Source organism: Diplotaxodon limnothrissa, linkage group LG8, assembly GCF_057381915.1.
Source record: "Diplotaxodon limnothrissa isolate DT_005_m linkage group LG8, D_limnothrissa_male_GT1.1, whole genome shotgun sequence".
Lineage (NCBI taxonomy): Eukaryota > Metazoa > Chordata > Actinopteri > Cichliformes > Cichlidae > Diplotaxodon > Diplotaxodon limnothrissa.
In genome coordinates, this window is record NC_140603.1 from 14,315,589 (window position 1) to 14,334,144 (window position 18,556).

Below are 18,556 nucleotides of genomic sequence, written 5' to 3' on the forward strand. Positions count from 1 at the left end.
TTTACAACACTGTAGATGAGTAATGCAGTGCCATTGACTGGTATAACTAGATTATATGATCTTAGTCTGTATTCATTGTAAATAAGCCGTGGTGCATTTAAAAAGCTGTTGTGTACTTACACAAACTTCCATTGAAACCCTAAGTCATTGTACACAAAGTGGTATTATTCAGAAAGTCCTGTGGTCATGGTATTTATTGCTGACAGATGGCATCCGTGTCAGTCTGCATAGCTGTGTTTGCAGATCGCGGCGAGGCATCAGACAGCGAACCACGTAATGAACCTATGAACTTGTACTGTAACAGGCACTTCTTTCACAGGGCCATTCATGCGGTTTTAGTGCAGTCAGTTGAGTTCATTTGAGAAATTTGTCATTCATTTTTATCTTATTTTTGGGTACATGTGCTTATTTAACTTATCCTACAAATAAAATTGCACCTTCACTAAAAATGTAATACAGGCTTGATTATTGACTTCATAACAGTTTCATGCTGATAACATCAAAGCTGCAAAGAACTGCAGTTTTTCCTCTTGTAAAATCATGTTTTTCCTAGAGCAGTGCTGCATATGTAAGGCAATTATGGAATTAACGCAATTTAAATGCTTCGACGCATATCTCAAATCACAAAATACTGAAAGTGAGCCGTGACAAGAACATTTGCGTTTGCACAGACTGTTATATCAGTGTGCGGCATGCCAAGCTTGGCATGAAATTTCATGCTGGGGCGGATTGTGTGAGAAGGCAGACCATGTGGAGGGATTTGCAAGCACGTCTGTTAACTTTCCCACTTACCACTTTCTCCCTGTGCCTCTTCAGCCCAGCACGCTTCCCCAGGGTACAATCAATATGAACCAGTGTTCTGACGTCATCGACGGCGAGTCCAGGACAGGTCAGAAGAACTCGCTGTGCATCCTGACCCCTGAGAAGGAGTACTTCATACGGGCCGAGTGTAAAGAAATCATCAATGGGTAAGACGTAAAAACCTGCTATCATAGTACTCATAATCATCTACTATATTAGGATTCGCAAATGCACATCCTGCCATTATTTGGATACATATATAGAAAGAAATGACTTCAGGTGGGCAGTGTGGTTTGTGTTGCTCTGTCTTCTGGGTTGCATGGACAGTGGTGACAGAAATAAAGTGGTATGGCTGTGTGTAGCTGCTGTGGCAGCCAAACTGCTCTGCCCCCTGCTGTCTCCTTTGTGCTGTGCTCTTCAGATAGTTGTAATTTACGCTGCAGTGACAGTGCACATTCTTGAACTGTTGGCTCTGCCTGCTTTTCTAACCCTCTCCCTGTCTTAACAAAGTCTTCTACAGCAGGACCTAGATTACAGTACTAAAATGTAATCTTCATACTTCAGGCTTCATTTGAGCCTGCAGTTTAAAGCGTGTTTCTGCACTGCGCTCTCCCTGGCCGGCTGATGCACATTATAGCTATTCTTAGGGAACTGTGACTCACAGCACCCACTCCTCATCATGCTACCTGCTCTGTCGCTATTCACCTCCCACTCTCCTATCATCATCTGGCATGCATGTGTTTGTTCTAGGCCATCACAGAACCATATTAGCTTTTCAAGTTTGTCATTTCCTGACAGTGGAATTTATTTTTCACTATGTTATTCTCCTCTAAGATGTCTTTTGACTTTTATTAGAGTTTGAACACAGTGCCATGTGTTGGTGTTCTGTCCTAAAAATGTTGATCACTAGATTTGCTAACCCTGTCCGTGTCAGCACTTCATTCAGATGATGTAAGGATCTAGATTCGCTGTTACCTGTATAAATATTTCTGGTGTTAAAGCACCGTGGTTTACCATATCCAACAAAATGCATTATCCCCATCTTTTTAACTAAAGCATAACTTCAAAAGAATGAATATGCAAACAGAAATTAAGATCTGTTATGTTCTATGATTTTTGTTCTCTACCATTTTCTTATTTTCTGTCATAAATATGCTCTTAGTTTTTGGTGGATTCTCAGATTAAACATGGACACAGAATCACAAAATGAAGTAAGCATATGTATGTGCCATCCCAAAAGCTCAGACTTCAGATACTCCTAAATGCTTTGACACAGCCAGGGTTTCTTTCTAGTTTTACCTGTATTTACTGTCAGAGTAGATCTTGCTAATGTGGTCATCTCGGACACAGCTCAGGCTATGAGCTCAGACGCCCCACTCACCTGCTGTGTAAACCTTCTGTTTGTGAGAGGCAGCCAAACTGAACAAAGTAGTTCCAAAGAGAGGGAGGCCTTAAAGGGAAGCTGCTTGTTTCAGGCAGAGGATTAAATAGGAGGCTAAACAAACGCTCAGTATGATGCATATTAGAATTCAATGAGATGTACTTTGAACTGTGAATTTGTAAAAGCTACTTTACTAGAGTCCAAGACTACAAATATGGAGCTGGAATAGGCTACCTTTTAAGAAATGAAACTGTGCTGACTTTGCTGCTTTAGCCTTTAGTGTTGTAAATGTGTTATTAACGTATCGCTTTGTCGGGGCATGCTTCGTAGTTTATTCTTTGCTGCAGAAAACTTTGTCCCTTTGTATATGAATCCATTAAGCATGCAGAGTTTATGCAGTCAGAATTTAAGACTAGAAGAGCACTTACACTGTTTCATTATTTGCAGGTGGCAGGAGGCTCTGACTGTGTACCCCAGGACAAACAAACAGAACCAGAAGAAAAAACGCAAAGTCGATCCACCCACTCACCAGGTAATGAACTTATTCTTTCTTTGCCCAGTGAACAACAGCCAAATTTAAATTGTTATATTATATGTCATGAAGTGTATAGTTTTCTTTTCTTTTTTCAGTTTAATATTGGTGGTTTAAAACAAATCAAAAGCTTGGGACTTGCATGTATAAATGTCAAAGAACATTTATGTTGTATTCTTTCAACGTGTTTTGTATGAGGGAGAACTATGTTTAATAACTCACAATGAAGCATCTTTATGTTTCTGTGCTTATGACAGCTCTGACAACAGGATTTATGTGCTTGAGTTCATGTGGCTGTCCACAGCCCCAGTCAACCCCACATTCATGAATGGGTTTTCTCTTAGATGTCTGGGGGGAAATATGAACTCACAAATGAGCTGATTAATTAAAGCTCAGAGGTGGTTTTTGACTGTAGCGCAATGATTATGACACAGTTTTACCCAAATATGTGCAGTAATAGGATTAAATGATGACGGGATCACAGGCTGTATTCAGGAGGTTTGTCTGTGTCGACATAGAGCTGCAGCTTGACCCTTATGTTTTAGATATTATGAACATTATAAATTATCCACATGTGGCAATTGCTTCATTCCTTGTCAACAACAAAGAGAGCATATATTTAAGGATGACCTCTGCCATGGAAATATGCAGAACGGATGCCTCTCATTCCTCTCCAACTACAACAGCTTTTTTCCCCCCTTTGAGAGGGAGACGGATGTAGTTTTTCTGCCAGTGACATGCTCAACAGTTTAAACCGCCTATATTTACATTCCTGTGTCACATGATATGTCAGTTTCGATAGACAACACGCCTCACACTTGTCTAATTTAACTCCAGCTATCAGTGAAGCACACATCGTGTTACATATTGTTTCTTGGGTGTTGTAAATCGCATGTGGTATTGTTTTCCACAATTAATACCTGCTTTATGCTTCCAGCAGTGCATAATTGCATAGATATGGAACAGTATCACAAGGTTGGCAGGCAGCAAACATTAGTCAGCTATCAAAATATTCCTGAACAAACAGTGAAGGGAAATGTTGACAACTGCATGTGTGCTGTAACAACATTCAGCAGCAACTTTGATCCTGTTGCACATGAATTTGCTGGTGCGCTCAGTTTCATTGTCATGTCCAGCAGCTGCCATCACACCTGTCAGGCTTTTTCAGTCCGTGTGGTGATTAAGCATTTGGTGCTTATCAAAGCATTCCCATTCAGGACTTATCGAGGATTTAAATCCTTAAATATTTGTGGCAACCCAATAAAGGTTTTGTCATTTCACACTGAGCTCCTGAACTCTTAACAAGATGCATGTTTAAGTCTGTGAGCCGGAAAAGGTGCACTTTGGGTTTTGAACTCCAGTAGTCCTGCCTATTAAACAATCTTTGCAGAGTACATTTAACGGTCTAAAAAGGGTCAAGGTCACTAATGTGTCTTTCAAGCCTGTCTTGCAACGCCTTTCAGAACCACCATGGGAGCAAAAAGCAGTTTTTGCGTCAGAGCAAGTTTTGTATTCCCTGGCAGGTAGGAATAAAAGAATAATGGTCCAGAGTGAAGATGAAATATAAGAGTATGATATAATAAAATTGCACAGACCACCCACCATGGCATACCAGTTTGTGCCCCCCGCCCCCCTCCTGTGTGAGGCCTGGCCAAGTTTGTGGTGCATACAAACAAACGTACAAACTGAACTTCATTGTCTGGTTCCTCTAATGACGGCGCCCCGAATCAGACTGTGACCTTGCTCGGCTTATGCAGACTGGCTCATTTACAGAGAGAGCGGCGACACAGACATGACCTTGACTGTGTTTCGCTGTGACCACCAGTTACGTCTGTTTTCATTGGTCTTGTTTCTTTTCTTTGCTGCGTACAGTAACTGTTCGTGTAGGTAACCAAACCTGAAGCTCCTCTTCTGTTCACATATAATTTCCTCTGAAAGGTTATTCTTGGATTGCTATTCATTTTTGTTCTTTACTTGTTCATTTTGTTGGTAAAATCCACAATTAATTGGTTATTTAATATTATGGTACCTATAGAGTTAAACACTATAGGGAGGCATGGAGTCAGGCCTACAGCTCTAAATCTACATTGTAAACACTTCACTGGCGAATGTGATCAAATTTATATTGTGCCAATGTGACAAATAATTGGGCTACAGCAGTTCTAGTGACTCAATGGTGAAATGCATATCAGCCTATAAAACATTCAAGGAAGAATAAGAAATATGGAGAATGGCAGAATTCAAATTTTTAAAAATGAACCGTTACTGTCGCCTAAAGCAGACCCTCAGTTGTCATGCCATATCCTGACCAGCAGTTGTATTCTATTGTGAATCATGAAGAACTTCTTGTTTTATATTTGTATTAAATATATGTGGGAAAATGAATAAAACCAATAAATATAATTAAATAAGAAAGTAAATTGGGGGATTAATGCAAAGGTAAATAAAGAAGAAAAGGCAAGAAAAGTCAATTCATGTAATATTTTAAAGCCAGTCACTCTTACAGCAATTTATAATAGTTCTGGTGTGTTTAATGGTATGTAACCAACCAATGAGCTAATGTGGTGGGGAGGTATGCATCTGTCCATCCGTCCAGTTTCCACAGTTTCCAGGAATCACTCCTCCTCGACTATTGGTCACTTTTTAGCGAAACAAAATTAATTTGTCTTTACGTATGACTGTTGTGAACTGTAGTACAGCAAAACAAACTTACCGCTCTCTTTCTGTACTTCACACATTACAATAAACTGTGAATTCTGATGGAGCCGATGAGCTACTAAGGCTACGTTCACACTGCAGGTCTTAATGCTCAATTCCGATTTTTTTTTTTTTTTTTGTCTGCTTATTCACACTACAGATAAAATGCGACAGAAAACGCGCTCTAGTGTGAACGCTCAAAGCGGCCCGCATGCGCAAAAGAAGACGTCACACACAACGCGCTCTGTTTAGACCCAGAACAAACAGTATTGTTTGACTGATGGCCCTTAATATAAAGACTTCAGACTTTACGTTTCCCAATTTTTGCTTTAAGTTATTTTGCTATTTACATAATAATGTAAATAACCTAATAATTACCTTTTATTGCTGTTTTAGAGGAGCGGTGCTTCAAAGGATAGTTGCAGATTTCTGTCAGAATCTGCAGATTATACAGTACAAATAAAATGTTCACGTTTCTCCAACGTTGTCTTCCCAACAGTTTCACTGACATCTACACTGGATGGCCAGGAAGCGTTCACGATGTCTTCTCGGGCGCTTCTCTGGCGCTGATAATTGGCATCTGTCTTGTGTCAGTGACGTAAAAGATGGATTTAATGCGACATGACCGTTCAAACAGCAGTCGCTTTCTAAAACATCGGATATGTATCGCATTCAGTACCACATACGAAAGTGACCCAGATCAGATTTGAAAATATCGGATTTGTGCTGTTCACACTGTCATACCATGATCGGATATGGGTCGCATAGGGTCAGAAGAATCGGATTTGATGCGCTTTCGCCTGCAGTGTGAACGTAGCCTATGTGACTGATCTGGTTAGTTCATCCAGCCAAAGGACTGATGAGCTCTCACCATCCATTCACAAGACTCTACTCCTCTTACAATGTTGGTGAGAATTTAATTGGTCTGAATCCAAGGTCTTATTGCTCAAGGTCATGTTTGTCGTTTTAATTAGATTTTAATTCAGTAACAATACAGGGGATGTTTTGTACAGTAATTTTGGTGGGCTAATCAGCTTCTACATCATTGACCTTATGGTTATTGATTCAGTCCTTTATTTATTTATTTTTGGCAGTTTACCATTAACAAGGAGCAGTTTGCTTCATGGTCATTTTACAAGCACAATGCGCATGTTTATGGTTTTTAAATAGCTGTGATAACCCTTTAAGATAGCACAAACATCTGCAGTCATATTTCATTGGGTCCAAACATATCTGATGTGTGCCTGTGGGCTTCACTTTTAAATACCGCTGTAGTGGTCAAGGCCACCGCATAATTAGGCTCGGTAATATGTGAGCATGGTCATGCTTTCGCTGCTTGTTTGCTGGCAGGTCCTATCAGTATCTCTTAGGTTATTCGAGTGGATAAATACCCAGCGTTATGTCGAGGCTTGAATTTTCCACACCGCACTGTGTCAGCTCCATACTTCCACCTGAAAGCTCCCCTCCCACTTGTGCATACTTTACTGGAGACATACCTGTGCACAGTCGTATTTGTCTTGTGGGTAGCGCCCTTTAAGACAAGTACATTGAGTACAAAAAAATGATGTCATGTGACGCGTGTGTGTCATTGTAACTGAAAGTTGTCTGCATTTTTAGTTCTTCTCCAGTAAAGCCCTTGACATCTCGTAGTCATGTTTTGTTTTGTATTTATTTTTTTGTTTTGTTTTTGTTTTTTGACTTTAAATAGAAGTCGCAATAAAAAGAGCGGTCCATGAAAATGTTATGTATTGATCATAATGAGCACTAAATAGTAAGCATTAACATCAAGGGTATTCTGTGATTGGCAGGGTGGAGTAACTCCAAGACAGTGTTTTTCCACTGAGGACATGAATGGGCACCCAGTGAGTTCAGCTTGGCCAAACTTCTTATCCTGCTTCACCTTCAAAAAACCCCTAAATTTTAAAACTCGCGTCGCTCTGTCCCTCTAAATTAATTTCAGCATATTTTCAATCACTCCAGGTGAAGGGGGAATGAAACGGACATGCTTTTAGCCTACCTTTGCGATGCCTAAAGAGCAATTCTTTGCACAGCATCAGCATGTTTGTGGTGATTTGAATAGGCTGGATGAAAGTGGGCTGTTTGAGGGTCGCTTTCTTTAAAAATCTTCCTCTTTCTTGTTATCTCAGTGATTTTGTGCATCTTCTGATCACTGATTTGGTGAAATCAGATCTTTGAACAGCTTTAATTTTGTTTGCATTTGTTAATCAAATCAAGACGTTCTTGGCACTTTTAGCCAAGGAAATCTGTTCCGACATCATCCACCTCTGCACACTGTCCTCGTGGGGTGTTTTAGTTTGCTCTCGCTATTCCTCATAAGTACGTGTGTTTGTCTAGCTGTCAGTCCCTTTCTCCCTTTTACTGTTACAGCTTCACTCTTCCAGTAATTTACTAGAAATAAAACTTTTTTTTTATTGCCTTAATGTTTGATTCATATAAAAAAACAAAGCAAAACATCTTAAAGAGGACAATGATTTATCTCTACAAATGCTTACTAATGTGATCAGAACATGGAGTACAATAATCAGGATTTGAGTAACATACATATTCCAATATTTGATTTCTCATTACATTTACATCATAAATGTTCTTTAATCTCTTTCCTCCTCATATTCCGTTGTCCTGTAGTCTTTCTGTGACCTTACCTGCCAATATATCCTTTCCTCTCCCCACCCACTCCTTCCAACCCCAACCATTACACAGGAGCCCGGCCCAGCTAAGGTAACAGTGACCAGCAGCAGCAGCAGGGGCAGCATCCCATGCCTGCCCAGCAGTATTGCCAGCGCCGAGCGGGTGCCAATGAGCCGCGCCACTCTGTGGCAGGAAGAGCCCCGCTGGAGCAGGGCCACCATCCCCTGCAGCCGCAGTGCCTCCTGTCTCAGCCAGCTGGGCCACAGTCAGCCAGACTCCAGTATCACTACTCAAGATGGTGAGAACTTTAACAAAACTCTATGAAACTCACAGCAACTGTATTTACAAGGATAGAAAAATAATCTAAATTGAATATGACACGATTGAGCATAAAAGTTTGTGCTTTTAATCACGTTCTTCAATAAACAAACTGAATTTCATGTGCAGCTGGGGAAAAAACCCCAACTTTCCCAGCAGTAAAATGACAGGAATGGTTTTTTGTTTTTTTTTTTTTGTTTTTTTTGGTCTCATAAAGTCTGCAGTGAGCTGGGCTTTTTTTTTTCTCCCCCAGATGGTGGCACTGTGAGCAGTGGACGTAAGGTACGAGTTGAGAGTGGGTACTTCTCCCTGGAGAAGACCAAGTCGGAGCCTTCTCCACAGTCTGCACATCACTCACAGCCACCCCAGCATCTGCCCCTCTCCTCTTCAGCATCTTCCTCCTCTTTAGGAGCTCCCAGTTCCAGGTACAACTCTGAATCAGAACCCCAGACTTCCCCTCATCAACCCTCCCAAGACCCTCTCCCCTCTCCAGGTTCACTTGTCTCCCCAAGCTACTCCACCATCAGCTCTTCTCAGAGCTCTCTGGACTCTGATCCCAGTGGAGCTACATCCACTTGGGAGGGGCACAATGGTGGCGGGGGCGGCCGAGTCGGCTGTTCCGGCAGGGAGTACGCAGCACTGGCAGATGTGCCCCGGGCCCGCAGACTGAGCTACCGAGAAGCTTTCCGCTCAGAGAAGAAGCGCCAAGACCTGAGGGCGCGGACACGGAGCCCCGGGAGAGAGGAGGTGGCTCGGCTGTTTGGGGAGGAGCGCAGGTGAGGATGACAGTTCAGAGCCGTTTTAAGTTTCCCGCTCTTCCTCGTGATAGACCCAATCAGTGCTGAACAAACACCATAACAAATAAGGCAGATGAACTTGTAGTAATGATGGCAACATGATTAATAGTCATTAATGAGACACCGATTGTTAGCTAGAATAGAGCATGCTCAGTGTTTATGTGAAGTTCATCCATTGCTGAGGATACCCCACACAGTATTATAGCACCACCCTGTGGCTGCTCTCTCCAAGCATCTGTTGCTGTTGCTGCCTACCCTAGCTTATCAGTGGTTTGCCATTAATGATTACAGGGATTTAAATGCATGTGATGTTTTGGTTTTGTACTGCTCTCTACCTCTTTTGCTCTCGGCTACCTTGCTAGTTTTTGTTGTTTCAATCTTTTCCAGGGGCTTCTGAACAGAGCTTCTCAGAGCTAATGCTCAACCAACCCTTCCACCCTGCCCCAATGCTGTTCCCTGCTGGTCACCGCTGACTCCTGCTTTCTATCATTTCATCCCTGCACTGCCTCGGAGCACACACATGCATAATAAATACTTAATTTCCTGTACATACCATGCATACAACATACTGACAGGTTGGGTTATAGATACGGTTTTGTTTTCTCCAACTTCAATCACTACTTATTTTTCAAATACATATACATTAACAAGTGCAGTGCCTTAAGGTAATGCTGACTGTTGCTGCTTCTCTTTGCAATTTGTTTAATCCTCCATTCCATTCATTTTCCATCTCTCCTAAATTTGATCTACCGGTAATTATATAACACCATTTTTTATTTTTTATTTTTTCCTAGAAATGCCTCTGGGTGGTTCTATTTGGTAGTATTTGTTATTTTGCATATATTTATGTTGTATTTTCTGTGGAGAAGACTTTGTGTGTTTCTAAAATGATGATTTATTTGTGCTTACTGTAAACCAAAGCCTCTTCTTTCCTTTAACTCATGGATTTTGACTTTGATTTGTTCATGTTTGGTGTCTTTTTTTATGCTCTCTGTGACACGACCATGATGTGCCATACCATTATTTTTTCTGTATTGTTTAAAAAAAAAAAGCAAAAAATTGTTTTTGCTGTTTTTTCTTTTTTTCAAACTTGAATTTTTGAATGTGATTTTTGTGTCTCCTAGGCGATCTCAAATCATTGAGCGGTTCGAGGATGGTCAGCATGTTGAGCGCATGGAGACAAACGGCTCTGATCCTTCTGCTAACTCCGTGCTGATCCAGAGACAGGGACGCAGCGAGAGACGTTATTTGGCTAATAAACATGTACGCTCTCCTCTGATTAATCCTGAGTAAATCAAACCAGAAAGGTCATGCAATACTTACGGCGGCCCTGAGAGGTCAAACACACTCCAGCTTTAGAAAACACCAGCAAGTAGAAAAACACTGGAAAAGCCCCCCAAAAACCCAAAACAAAAGAAATGATAAAAAAAGACCACAAAAGCTCTCTCACACTCACACACACACACACACACACCCTAAAAAAAAAAAAACATAACAGAAGTGTTTTGGGAGACAATAGCGTGACAGAATAGCTGCGGAAGTGACAAGCTAACCTTCCAGCTGACCCAATCCTTAATCTTGAGAAAAAGTGATGCATTTCGTCAAAACCTTTATTAAAAAAAAAACATAACCCAAATTGCTAATGTTACCCAGTCATATGCAAAGGCTAATGTATGACCCACCTGGCACTGGGACACAAACCACAGTAAGAGCAGTAAATTTAGGTCTGATAAATGAGTAATATCACAAACTAACCACCTCCTATTACCAGCTTTGTCACTTGTGCATATAACTAAATAAATATGTAACTATATATATGTTACAATTTCAAACTGAGTAATTTCAAACTGAATTTCTGTAACTACAGCAGCTCATCTGCAGTATCGTCATGGCTCATCTGGAGCCCCAGCCCACACTTTGGGAATCACGGATGGATTTGTGTGCTTTTGCTGTGTTTTTTCTGTTTGTTGGTGTTTTCTTAAGTTGCATTGCATTTATTCTCTCAGGGCAAGTGTACATACTCTAGAATTAAAATGAACTTCTTGTAATTTTTTATACATTTTTTATTTGTAGGAGATGTCACTAGATTCAGCAAAGGACCGTTCAGTTCCTGATGTATCCAGTTCCACTTTGGCCAACTTAAGAAGGGCCAAATCATTGGACCGCAGAGCAACTGAGTCCTCGATGACTGTGAGTGTTGAGAGTGCTGCCAAACTGTAAAGCATGATATGTGAAAAAAAAAAATATAGAAATGTATATTTTTAGGAGATTTGTCAGAGAAAATATTTTCCCACTCCTAAAGGTGTCTCTGTTCAGCAGAGCATCAAGCTTGACTTTTTTTGTTTTCTTTATATCTTTGCACACAAGTTGCACAAATTGCCACACGTGCAGTTGTTAGACTTGATCTCTTCAGTTTTCAGCTACAAAATTAAAGCGTTCAAGTTACTTAAGCTTGCAGTGGTATCATCTTGAGCTCTGACTCCTACCAGTCTGATCTGCGGTCACTTCAGGGAGGGTAGCAGGGGTGATCCACTCGGTGTGTGACTTGTCTTTCTAGCTAAGCTGCAGCTGCCCAAACCCACCCCCCTCCACTCACTCAAACACACACTCACGTACACAGCACTGCCGCCACTGCTACTGGCGATTATAAATAGCCTCCACAGAAGCAGTTGCGTGTGTGTCCCTGAGACAGAGGGAGAGAAAGAGATTGTCAACATATGAACTGAAGGCAGTTAGCCATCATAATGACTCTGTGCCAGACTGTGACACCACACCTGATGAAGCTCAACAAAAACAAGGTATTGTTGAGTTAGCGGTGGCCAGGTTTTGGAGGAACAACTTACTTTAGGGTCTATAAACAGCCTTGAGTTTGTGTTTCACGGGAAAGTCTTGCTCCCGCCAGTCAGTCTCTGTAGCTGGAGCCGCTTATTCTTTTTTGAGCTGAGGTGTGGATATGAATGTAAATAAACATAATTATATTGTTATTGCCATGTGATATCCAGTTAAAGGTGTCGTCATGTTTATTCATTTTTTAATTTCTTTTCATTGATTAAATGATATTCATTACTTAATGATCCATTTCTGATCTGTCTTAATTGCAGCCCGATCTGCTGAACTTTAAAAAAGGATGGATGACAAAGCTATATGAAGATGGAGTGGTAATTTGCTTTCAGTATTATCTGCTTCTCTGCAATATTGAATAAATAACTTGTACATGTACATTGTTAATGGGGTTTTTTGGCATTTCAGTGGAAGAAGCACTGGTTTGTCCTGACAGATCAGACTTTGAGGTACTATAAGGATTCAATAGCTGAGGAGGTAAGGCTTGTTATTCACTTAATAAAAAAAATAGTTTTAAACTTGATGAAAAATGACATATTTGTACTTATCGTTGGGTTTTTGTTTTTGTTTTCTTCCCCCTCAGGCTTCAGAAATGGACGGTGAGATTGACCTTTCTACGTGCTACGATGTCAAAGAGTTTCCCGTTCAAAGGAATTACGGTTTCCAAATCCTGGTGAGTGTCGAATCTTCGTGTCAGTGTTTATCCCACGTCATTAATCATCAGTAAAGAAGAAGCTTATTGTCCACGCGGTTTAGATCCGGTGTCTCCTGCCAGTCTATAAACAGCTTTAGACACCATGCGGTGCAACTTTTGGGTATCAGGTTTTGTCATTTCTCTTCCTGAAACAATTCTTTGTTTGTCATGAAGGATGTCACTTGACTTGTCATCTCTCTGTGAAAGGCTGACATCATAGCGGACTAAATCTGCCACAGGCGTTGCCAGCCCTGCCGGTGTTCTTGAACCAATGTGGCTTCCATCTGCACAATTAAAAGCCCCGTCCTTGTGAATAATGTCTCATTAGCACTGACTCAAATACGAGTCTATGTGCAGTAGCGTGGACCCTCCTTTAAATGGTGCAGTGCTTTATTCATATAATCTTTTGGGCGTTAAACATTTGTAGTGCTTGTTGTTGTTGGCGAAATGCTTAGTGGAGGTGTATAGTTGGTTGGGGTAGAGTGGTGCCAGTGGGGCTTTTGTTCCTGCTGCATGATTTAAGCTCGCCGCTCTAAAGCTGTATCTGAACAGCAGCTACAAGGTCATTTCTTTTGTTTGCATTTGCTTGAAGTAGCTTCCACAGTAAGTTTCTGGAGGAAGTCGGAAATAGATTGCTCAAGAGGATTGTGCATTCTTTGGCTGAAAACATCATTGATCTGGTGTTGTGTGCACCGCAGGTTAAGGTAGATGGAGCTATGGTCAGTAGTGTTTTTGATTTCAAATCTCACTACTTCACATCATCAGGAGTTTTATTCATAATGTTTTGTAGACGTTCCTTAGCTTCCACTAGAGGTCTCTGTAAATGGGGTTAGTGCTTATAGAGTGCTGCTGTTTCTGTTGTTAGATGAAGGAGGCAAGTCTCATCACAGCGTGTAATTATAGAGGTTTAGATCTAGGTAGCACCTAAATGGATGTCTTGTTTGGTATAAGATTTAATATAACGAGTAATTAGTTACATTTTTATGATCAATTAAAATATGTTTTCATTATGTGGATTGTATGTCCTATGTGTATCCTACCTTCAGTTCATCTGCAGTTTTGTCTTTGCTACTTCAGAAAAAATGCGCATTGCATTTAGTGTAGCAGGTTTGTCTTTGCCTCCACCCTCTCCCAACATCCCCAGCCACCAGTTTCCATAGTTCATAAAAGTAACTCACAATGAACTCACATTTATTACAAAACAACAGCCAGAGAACAGCTTTTGCATTTGTGGCAAAAAGGGGCAGCTGTCATTACTGTAGAGTTCTAACTATACGTTAAGTCGAATGTGTTGCACATTCAGCACAAAGCACCTCTGTTACTTGTTTTATCAGTGCAGATGGTGTTAAAAGCTATGGCTAAATGACTAAAGCCAGGACAATGTCGTAGTTTGACAGCATGAGGTGTTAGTTTTGTTTGAAGTAACTTTCCTGTCAAGAAAAACAGAAGTGAGGCTGAGAATCTACTCCTGTCAAAAGTGTTTCTCTGACACTTTTGAAGTGGACATAAGCATCTGTTAAATTGAAAAAATGAGTAATGAAATAAAAAGTGGTTAACAGCAGTTAACTTTTATTAAAAGTACTTTTAGAGCATAATTCTTTGAAATGTGTGGCTTCTGAGTGAGTCAGTTAAATGCTCTGCCTCTGTTTTCAGTGTAAAGAAGGAGCGTGCACCCTGTCAGCGATGACCTCTGGAATCCGTCGTAACTGGATTCAGGCGATCATGAAGAACGTGCGACCCACTATCGCCCCCGATGTCACCCGGTAATACCCACTGAGGATTAACCCTCACCACTGGCAGATATAACAGCTGCTTTTTTTGTTTTATTTATCTGAATTCCTATTTCCTCCTCACCTTCTGTTTCCTTCTTTTTCTTCCTCTTCAACCTGTATTTTCAACCTGCTTTCCAGGAAAAACATCCCTCTGAAACTATCGGTTCTGAAGCCCAGGTTGGAGTGCTTGTGTGTAAAATATCTCCCCCACCCCCCCAATGTTGATGTTCTTGCTCAGCAATGTCAGCCCCACCGTTTTTGTCATCCAACCATGTGTCATGTGATTATTGAGTAATGTCTCCCAGTTAGTTGTGCTACTGTAGAGACCCACACTGCAATCACATCTACATACTTGAATAATCTGCCCAACACCACAGGCCAGTGTCAGTCATGCCTGTAATGTGATGGTCCACTAACTGTTGGAAATGGAGCCACAACAACACCAAAAGCTCAAAATAACTAAGCTTTGGGCTGAGTATAAATGTCCACCTCAAAACAAGAGCTCTGTAACTACGTAAGCATTTATTTTTGTACTTTTCATAGCAAAGCTGGAGATTATCTTTCACATATCAAATGCTGAAGTTGCACATATGACATGTTATATGTTCTTGAGCTCTTTCCCTCCTTGAGGACGCCACACAACACGGTTAAAAAGGATTGTTCCATCAGGTCACCCTGCCCTTTAAAGCAGTGCACATTAGTGAGCAGTTTACTGCACATATTCATATTAAGCCACTGTTAAAGAGCTAAAGGCAGGAACCCGTCATCAGGCTTACATCAGATCAAGTTGCTTTTAGCCCCACTGTGTGTCTTTATAAATGTTTTTGGTGTTTAATGCTTTGACATGCATTTTATTGTTTAAAATGGGGTATCTGCTGGTCTTTAAAGTTAAAGCAACTTCCTTTGTCACTAACAAGACCTAATAATTTTTCACAAAGAAAACCAGACTATTGTTAGTTGGCATTTCTGCTTTCATTTTTGCTAATCGGATGTCAGTAAATGTTGCAAACCAACAGACTCAGTATTTACTGCATTCCCTCTTCTGTTACTCTTTATTTTATTCACTTATCTAGCCGATGGACTGATTGGCTTATGCCATGACAAGGTGTCAGTTATCCCTCTATCCAGAATTCACAAGAATAGCTGCTACTTTTAAAATATTGGTCAGATTTTAGTCTAAATCACGCACATGATCACCTGCTGAGATTTACCCAAACTTTGCTCAAAGTCAGGATTATATTTGTCATTTTACAAACTGTAGTCAATAAACTTTGGTGCTACCACATCGCTGACTTTCTGGTTTAGTTTTTTCCTGTTAAAATTATTTATGACATAATGAATTTACAATTGAGGTTAGTTTAACAGAAACTGGATTGTTGTGGCTTTTAGTCCACGACTCATTTCAGTTGTGGTTATATAGCACCAAAACACAACAACAGTTGCCTCAAGGTGCTTTATATTTTAGGGTAAAGACACTACAATAATACAGAGAAAACCCCACAACTAGACAAACCCCTATGAGTAAGCACTTGGCAACAGCGGGAAGGAAAAACTCACTTTTAACAGGAAGAAACCTACAGCAGAAATGGGGTCAGTCAATGTAATTGGGTTTAGGGTGTTTTAACACCTGCTGTGTCCATTTAAATTGAACTCAGGTGTGAATACAGTAGTCTCGGGTGCGGACCAAAACAACTGTAAAAAGACCCAGTTGGAGGAGGTGGTCTCGGTACGATTCCAAACAAACTCCAGATCAGTTCATTTATGGTGTGAACGTGTTCCCACCCCGATCCAAGCCAACTACAAGGTGTACGTTACAAGGTTGAGCTAACAAAACAATGTCCCGTACCAACGTATGCTAATGCAGGAAGGTACTGTAGATGTGCGAAGGTCTGTACGGGCTAACGTAAATTCTCAGTTTTCTGACACAGGACCTCTTTTGTGTATTTAGTTTTGTTGTTCCTGCCCCAGATACATTTGGCCAGTGAGCAGACTGAACATTCTCACGACGTTTGTAGTGACACATTTTGGTTTGCTTAGAGTTCACTTAGATTTTTTTTTCTGCGTGAAAACAAACCCAGTGTTTCATGTGGAAAAGCTACACGTTTACAAATTCAGATCACAGTAAAAGAACCATAGGTGGGAAGACGCCCTCAGACTTGGATTTAGATCAAATTTTTAAACATGTTTTTATATTTTTGGTGGTTTGTTTGTGAATCGGGTAGTTAAATGTCACGGTTTACCTCATTGGGCCCTGCAGAAACCCTGGAATGCACAGCACAGTTAATCGAAGCTAGAAAACCTGAAATCTTATGTTGTTTCGTCCAGCAAAGCTTTATGTAACAGCAGCTTGAGCAAATTCGAATGCAGAAGTTCATCCAGTTATCTTTGAATTGACTTTATATATGTTTTGTTTTTTTGTGCTTTGGTTTGTTCAGATCACTCCCTGATGAGAAGATAAAATCTCAGGTGATGTTGGACCCTGATCCAAGCCATAATCCAGAAATCCCTAAGTCTGATGGGCAGAGGCAGCCATCTGGTAACAATGCCTCTGCCCCTGCCTCTGAGCCACGCAAAAGCAGAGTTCGTGAGCGCAGACGAGAGGGCCGCTCAAAAACTTTCGACTGGACTGAGTTCAAAATGGAACGGAAGGAAAAGCCCGTAAAAGAACAAGCAGACACAGTTGACCTCAGCTCATCGTTCTCCACAACCTCCTCCTACTGTTCTGCCTCCTCTTCTCCCTCCTCCTTGGCGTCATCTCCGGTCTCTTCTTCCTCCCTCCAAACCTCATCTGCATCAGCTGCTCACCCACCTTCAATTACAGAAGAAGCAGAAAAGGAGAACGTTAATGGGGGAACTAGCAGTACAGCTCACACACCAAATACTGTTACTGTAACGGTGATTTCAACGCTAAATGCTACATCACCAGTACAGCAACCAACACCTGGAATCCAAGAGCAAGGAAAGATGGAAGTGGATCACCCTGCTGCCATTAGTCCAGCCAGTGAAGACAAAGACAGCAGAAGCTCAGATGTTCAGGATGAGATTGAGCAGCGATGGCATCAAGTGGAGACAACACCATTAAGGGAAGAGAAGCAAGTACCGATCACCACTGCCTTAGGAAACTCTGAGAGACTGCCAGCGCATGAGCTTGCTGCTCTGCTAGACAAAGAGGTGAGCGTAACCAGCGTGGGTTATATCATTAAGATTTCTCCTCACCCTGAACCTGATTTTTCCTTCACACTGTCAACAGCTGCTTGCTCATGTCGGGGTCGTCTCATTGTTGGGGCTTTCTCTGTATTATTGCAGGGTCAATTTAAAGTGCTTTGAGGTGACAGTTGTGATTTGATGCCATATAAATAAAATTAAATAGTTTGTTTTTGGACAATTAGGCATGTCTAGTTCTTGAGATTTTTTTCATTTTCAGATTCAATAGGAAGTTTCATACTGGACACAACATTAAAGTCTCAGCTTTAATTTGACATCAGTACTATATAGTACTATCTTACCCTACACTTGAAATGTATCCACAGTTTTAGAAGGCTTCAGAAATGACATTTTTAATATTTTTCTATCTTTTCTGAGATCTTTGCACTCGTAGACCATCAAAGATGATTAATCAGAGGAAATAATATTTAAATATTTGGCTACTTGCCTGTTTGTTCATGGGGTAGGAATTACTTTTTAGGAGTGGATTTGGTTATTTGCTGAGTCTCTGCATGTCATGCCTTGAAATGGATCATGCTGCAGTTGCTGTTGTGCAACATTTTATGGTTTGCTGTCACAGAAATGAGCAGCTACATCAAAACAAGAAGTTTTTTCCTGCCTCCATCCATTTGTTAAGCTGTTCCTACTGTGTGTTTTTTATCATTCATTTTTAAGCAAATTTGTTTGGTGTGATCAGGCTAATTGAAGGAATTCATTCCAGCCTTGCATGTTGTTTTACGTGTTGCACTTGGTAAGCCACCTGGTGATGAGAAATGCTATACTGTATATGATCTCCTTTATTCCATTAAAAAAGTATTATAATACTTTTATTAAAAAGAATTGTCAACCTAAAAAGGTAAAAAATGCTGA

The 18,556-nt window shown here is 40.8% G+C and overlaps 1 protein-coding gene across 4 annotated transcripts in view; it reads left to right on the forward strand.

Moving 5' to 3' along the window:
* The window catches only part of mpripa (myosin phosphatase Rho interacting protein a), a 52,598-nt gene that overhangs the window by 24,227 nt on the left and 9,815 nt on the right, over positions 1–18,556 (forward strand). For 2 of the 4 annotated variants that reach the window (XM_085361308.1, XM_085361307.1), the window contains exons 4-16: positions 817–968; positions 2,630–2,714; positions 7,220–7,273; positions 8,133–8,358; positions 8,632–9,154; positions 10,300–10,438; positions 11,249–11,365; positions 12,277–12,333; positions 12,425–12,493; positions 12,600–12,689; positions 14,364–14,473; positions 14,621–14,659; positions 16,918–17,653. In XM_085361308.1, coding sequence (XP_085217434.1) covers positions 817–968; positions 2,630–2,714; positions 7,220–7,273; positions 8,133–8,358; positions 8,632–9,154; positions 10,300–10,438; positions 11,249–11,365; positions 12,277–12,333; positions 12,425–12,493; positions 12,600–12,689; positions 14,364–14,473; positions 14,621–14,659; positions 16,918–17,653 — 2,397 coding nt within the window. Of the gene's footprint in view, positions 1–816; positions 969–2,629; positions 2,715–7,219; positions 7,274–8,132; positions 8,359–8,631; positions 9,155–10,299; positions 10,439–11,248; positions 11,366–11,482; positions 11,974–12,276; positions 12,334–12,424; positions 12,494–12,599; positions 12,690–14,363; positions 14,474–14,620; positions 14,660–16,917; positions 17,654–18,556 lie in introns of those variants that run through there. The other 2 variants (XR_014906476.1, XR_014906477.1) reach the window with 2 other exon arrangements.